The 4,742-nt window shown below is 43.6% G+C and overlaps 2 protein-coding genes across 2 annotated transcripts; both read right to left on the reverse strand.

Annotated features, from left to right (window-relative positions):
- Positions 1–2,862: 2,862 nt before the first annotated feature.
- Positions 2,863–3,248, reverse strand: LOC306970423 (histone H4). Its single transcript, XM_079566402.1, has one exon. The coding sequence runs from the start codon at positions 3,240–3,242 to the stop codon at positions 2,931–2,933; it is 312 nt and encodes a 103-aa protein (XP_079422528.1). The 5' UTR covers positions 3,243–3,248; the 3' UTR covers positions 2,863–2,930.
- A 469-nt stretch (positions 3,249–3,717) lies between these two features.
- On the reverse strand, positions 3,718–4,114 carry LOC306970421 (histone H2B-like; the record flags this gene model as incomplete). The annotated part of the gene is made up of 1 exon (XM_079566400.1): positions 3,718–4,114. The coding sequence occupies one exon, from the start codon at positions 4,112–4,114 to the stop codon at positions 3,740–3,742; it is 375 nt and encodes a 124-aa protein (XP_079422526.1). The 3' UTR covers positions 3,718–3,739.
- Positions 4,115–4,742: the final 628 nt, after the last annotated feature.

Below are 4,742 nucleotides of genomic sequence, written 5' to 3' on the forward strand. Positions count from 1 at the left end.
GATGAGGTCTTCCTCCTCAACACAAACAGCAGCTGTTGAACAAAAGCATAACAGATATAATGATGTTATTTTAATCATTTAATCACAGATAACTGTATCAGTGTATGCAGAATGTGAACCTCAGGTTTGATGAGTGTTGAGTGGGCTCACTGGGAAATCTCTGAGCTTGTGCATTTCACCACATCTGCTTGTAGCTTCTCATGTAGACCTGGAGTGCAGTGAAGACCGCTGTAGTCTGAAAGAGGCAAAGATAAAACATAATGTCACGAATATAGTAGGATTCTACAGGTCATCAGAATCTAAGTCAATTGACTATCCTGTACTTTATTTGAGTTGATCAGAATCTGCACTATAAGGTTTTGTTGTGTGTTTTTGTTGATGACTTATGTACTTTTACTCCACTACATTTATTTTATGTCAAATTGATTTCGCTCTATATACATTGATTACTCAATGCTAAATGGAATCAATGTGATCAGATGTATTGTGAACTAAATAATTAAATCATTTGGACCATCACTGCTCAATACTAGAATTTAGTCAATTATTCCACCAGCTGTGCCGACAAAAACATGAGGGAGTCAAACTTATTTAGGACTAGAAAAAATAACTGTTCACTGTCTACAGTACACAACTCCATGTCCCCAAACCCCAGTACTTCAGAATATAGCCTTGTCCAACTCGGCTAAAGATTTGACTCTGATCCCTTTCCATTCAGGTCAGATTAGTTTTACTTTACAGGCCAGATCGTTTGCTGCAGTCGTGTCTGTCTGTCCTGGATAATAAACATTTGCACTGTTTTCATCAAAACCACGACACAAGCTAACGTAGCTTTATCTTTCATTAGCAAAAGCACTTTCCAACACTAACGTATCGTTTTCATGAATGCACAACATGTTAATAAATAAATGCAGCTCACTCACCTTCAAATAGCGCTGTAGCTCTGCACTGGTGTTAGCTCCCAGCTAGCAGCACGCTCACCCCAGGGCGTGAGTGAAAAAACTCATGACAAACTCGGCCCAGTTGGATAAAGTTGTGTGTACCTCGCTTGTGACAGTGACGGTGCCATCGACTGTCCTGTGTAATCCAACTATGACCAAAAAGAAGAAACTAGACTCACAGCCTCTCTACAAACACCAGGCGGTGTGTGCACTACGCGTGTCCTGGTTGCTACGTGATGGAGGCGGAGGCGTGTGTGGGCGGGCCACAGAGGCGTGTGTGTGTGGGCGGGGCCACAGAGGCGTGTGTGGGCGGGGCCACAGAGGCGTGTGTGGGCGGGGCCACAGAGAACCAGTAGGGGCGCTAACCCTGCGGTTTTAGACACAAAAGTGAGATTTTGAACAAGTTTGCACCAAATGTCAAAATATTGACTGGGACATGTAGCTAACTCTATTCAACAACCATAGACCGTTTATCAGCAAAAAAAAAGTGGCTTTGGTGTTTAGTTACTCTTTAAGATTTTTAAATAACACATAGGATTCGTCATCATTTAGGTGCTTGAAATTTACAGTGCCAAAATACATTACATCACAAACTTGTTGTACAACATCTTTGACGTAAATGTATCTCTAAAATCACCATAAAGGAGTTTGTACTCCGGACCATGGCAAGCTCCTTTCCGTTTCTTCCACTGGTTTGGATCGCCCACCCAAGGAGCGCCTCTGGAGATGGCCAAGGATATATTTTACACAAAAGCACAGGTTATCAGTAACCACATACTTTTGTATTTGGTTCTACGTATTTCATCCTTGTAGGTTGTCTTATAACTCTCATTAGATTATCTTCTGGTAAAATGTAATTTCTTTTCATTATCATGCTAGCTCTACATTACGTCTTACATACTAGCAAGTTGTCTTTCAAGTCTCATTTGATTTCCATAATTACCAATGCTGTCAAACTTACGGATAATGCTGACAATACTACTGTTGAATTTTGCAACAACATTACTGTGATTCATAGATGGGAACACCCACAGTGTGTGTCGGTGTTCCCATTATATGAAAAAGAAATTAATTAAATTAAAAATTAAATTCACTATTTACTTGTACTTAAACGGGCACATGCACGCTTCGGCTGTCCAGGTGCCTGTATAAGCGTGAGTTTGTGCCTGGATAACTCAGGCATTAATGATGTAACGTGAAATTTCATGAACACTAGATGCTGTTAGTACCACTATTGTAATCAACCCTATTGGGGATTGCCTGTAGCCGGAAAGTAAATTTAATTTTTAATATGGTGGTAGGCACGTAAGCTTTCTTGCTTCTGTCTACTCCTATTGAGTTTTTGTTTATTTATTTATTGTTCTGTTACAATGTTAACGTAAATAATTACTCAAATCAATCAATCAATAGTGCATATCGGATCTCAATGGTGGAAAGAGACCGATCTTTTGAATTAACATAGGATGTAGCCCAACAATGGAGCAGGTGACATAAGTGAAAGCTTTTTACACTAAAAATGTCAAAGCAAAATGCACTAAAAATGATGTGTACGGCTATTTATTTCTTGTGAAGGAAGATTGCAGCAACACTTTTTTCAAAGATATCAGTCCCATTGTAACTTCAGCTTATTAAGTGTGCCTTCTATTAATCACGTCTGAGATATTGTGAGGTGCCTGGCTGGCGCTGTTGAATTTCTATGAAGAGAATAGCTCTTAGAAATAAACTGATCAAAAACTCGACTCCCAGTGAAGAGCCACACATCCCATCGCCTTTCTCTTCCGTGGGACCCTGGTGAGCAAACACGTCAGTCATCTTCACCAGGACATAAACCTTTATTATATTATAGAGTGATGGATGCGCCACCGGGTGAGGCAGAAATTCCATTATCATAATTTCACATATGTATTCGTTCACATATTAGAAGCATATCTTCGTAATGAGTGAGTGGCTCTTAAAAGAGCCGTTTTGTTTCAGCTGTGGGTCGCGGGTTTAACCTCCGAATCCGTACAGAGTGCGGCCCTGTCTCTTCAGGGCGTACACCACGTCCATGGCGGTCACGGTCTTCCTCTTGGCGTGCTCTGTGTAAGTGACGGCGTCACGGATCACGTTCTCCAGGAACACCTTGAGCACACCGCGGGTCTCTTCGTAGATCAGACCTGAGATACGCTTCACACCGCCACGGCGAGCCAGACGGCGGATAGCGGGCTTGGTGATGCCCTGGATGTTATCACGGAGAACTTTACGGTGACGCTTTGCGCCTCCTTTTCCGAGTCCTTTCCCGCCCTTTCCTCTTCCGCTCATATTGACAGTTCAGTGGTAAATGAACAAGATGAGGTTTGGGTGTCTGCTTCGTGACTTTATTCAGCATCTGCGGACGTCGGTGAAGACAGGGAGTGGGCGGGACTTCCCCTAATGATATGATTGGACCGGAGCCTCGAAGGACTGCCAAGTGGTGCCAAGTTATTGCGTCTTTTTTTTTCAACACAAAAATAACGATTCTGAATTGTACTTTCGCTTCACGTGTACTTGGAAGGTTAAATGTTTTATGAGGTGGCATTTGGTATGAAGTGTAGAACCAACCAATGTTGGCGGAATAAGTTTTCATTTATATTTTAATGAACATGCATTAATTAATGAGTTGAGAATTATTGACATGTGAGGTTTATGAATCGATTAAAATTTAGTTAAGAAGTACAGATTATTGGTCATTACAAAGTAAGTGTAATTGGAAGTACAGCCGTTTAGTGGTTGTGGGTGGCCCTAAAAAGGGCCGTTTTTTTCCGCAGCTAAAGCAGAGCTTACTTGGAGCTGGTGTACTTTGTCACAGCCTTGGTGCCCTCAGAGACGGCGTGCTTGGCCAGCTCTCCGGGCAGCAGGAGGCGCACGGCGGTCTGGATCTCCCTGGAGGTGATGGTGGAGCGCTTGTTGTAGTGCGCCAGACGGGAGGCCTCACCGCCGATCCTCTCAAAGATGTCGTTCACAAACGAGTTCATGATGCTCATAGCCTTGGAGGAGATGCCGGTGTCAGGGTGAACCTGCTTCAGCACCTTGTACACGTAGATGGCGTAACTCTCCCTCCTCTTCGCTCTCCTCTTCTTGCCTCCTTTTCCAGCGGCTTTAGTGACGGCTTTTTTTGAGCCCTTCTTGGGCGCGCTTTTGCCAGGATCCGGCATGATGATAATTATCAAACCTCAGTAAGACGATATGAAACCGAGGCTTGTCCTCTCTTATTTATAGCCCCAGTTCATGCAAATTTGCTGCACCGTTACTCACATCCGATTGGTAGAATGGTTATACGTTTCCTCCTACCAACATTTGAGCTAAAAGCATGGGTTAAAGTGGAAGAAAGCTAATGATGAGTCAACACTGAAGTGTGAGCGGAAAAGAAAGTACTTAAAGGGTATCTAACCCCCCCTTCCAGAGGCTCAGTCTGAGAGTGTCAGATTTGAAAATCTCAACAGAAAAGGGGCGTTGCCTGGAGAACTAAGGGGCACGCGGGAGGGGTGAGGGGTGGGAGGGGTTTCGGGGTCTGATTGTCAGGCCTGAGTCATTTGACTAACGATGCACTCGCAACGCTCCTCGTAAACAAAGTTCGAGCACAGCGAGCTAACTTATTTAGCAACATGGTGAGACAGCTCTACAGCTCTCTTTACACAGGACAGGCATCGTGGCAGACAGCGGCCTTGTACCCGAGACTGCTCTGAGGCGCTGGGTTATTTTATTAGTGATTCCGCTGTCATTTACAAAGCTAACGGCTTAGCATTGAGCAAGATCGATGTTAGCATCGCAGCTAAGGGACCA

Source organism: Gobius niger, assembly GCF_951799975.1.
Source record: "Gobius niger genome assembly, chromosome: 11".
Lineage (NCBI taxonomy): Eukaryota > Metazoa > Chordata > Actinopteri > Gobiiformes > Gobiidae > Gobius > Gobius niger.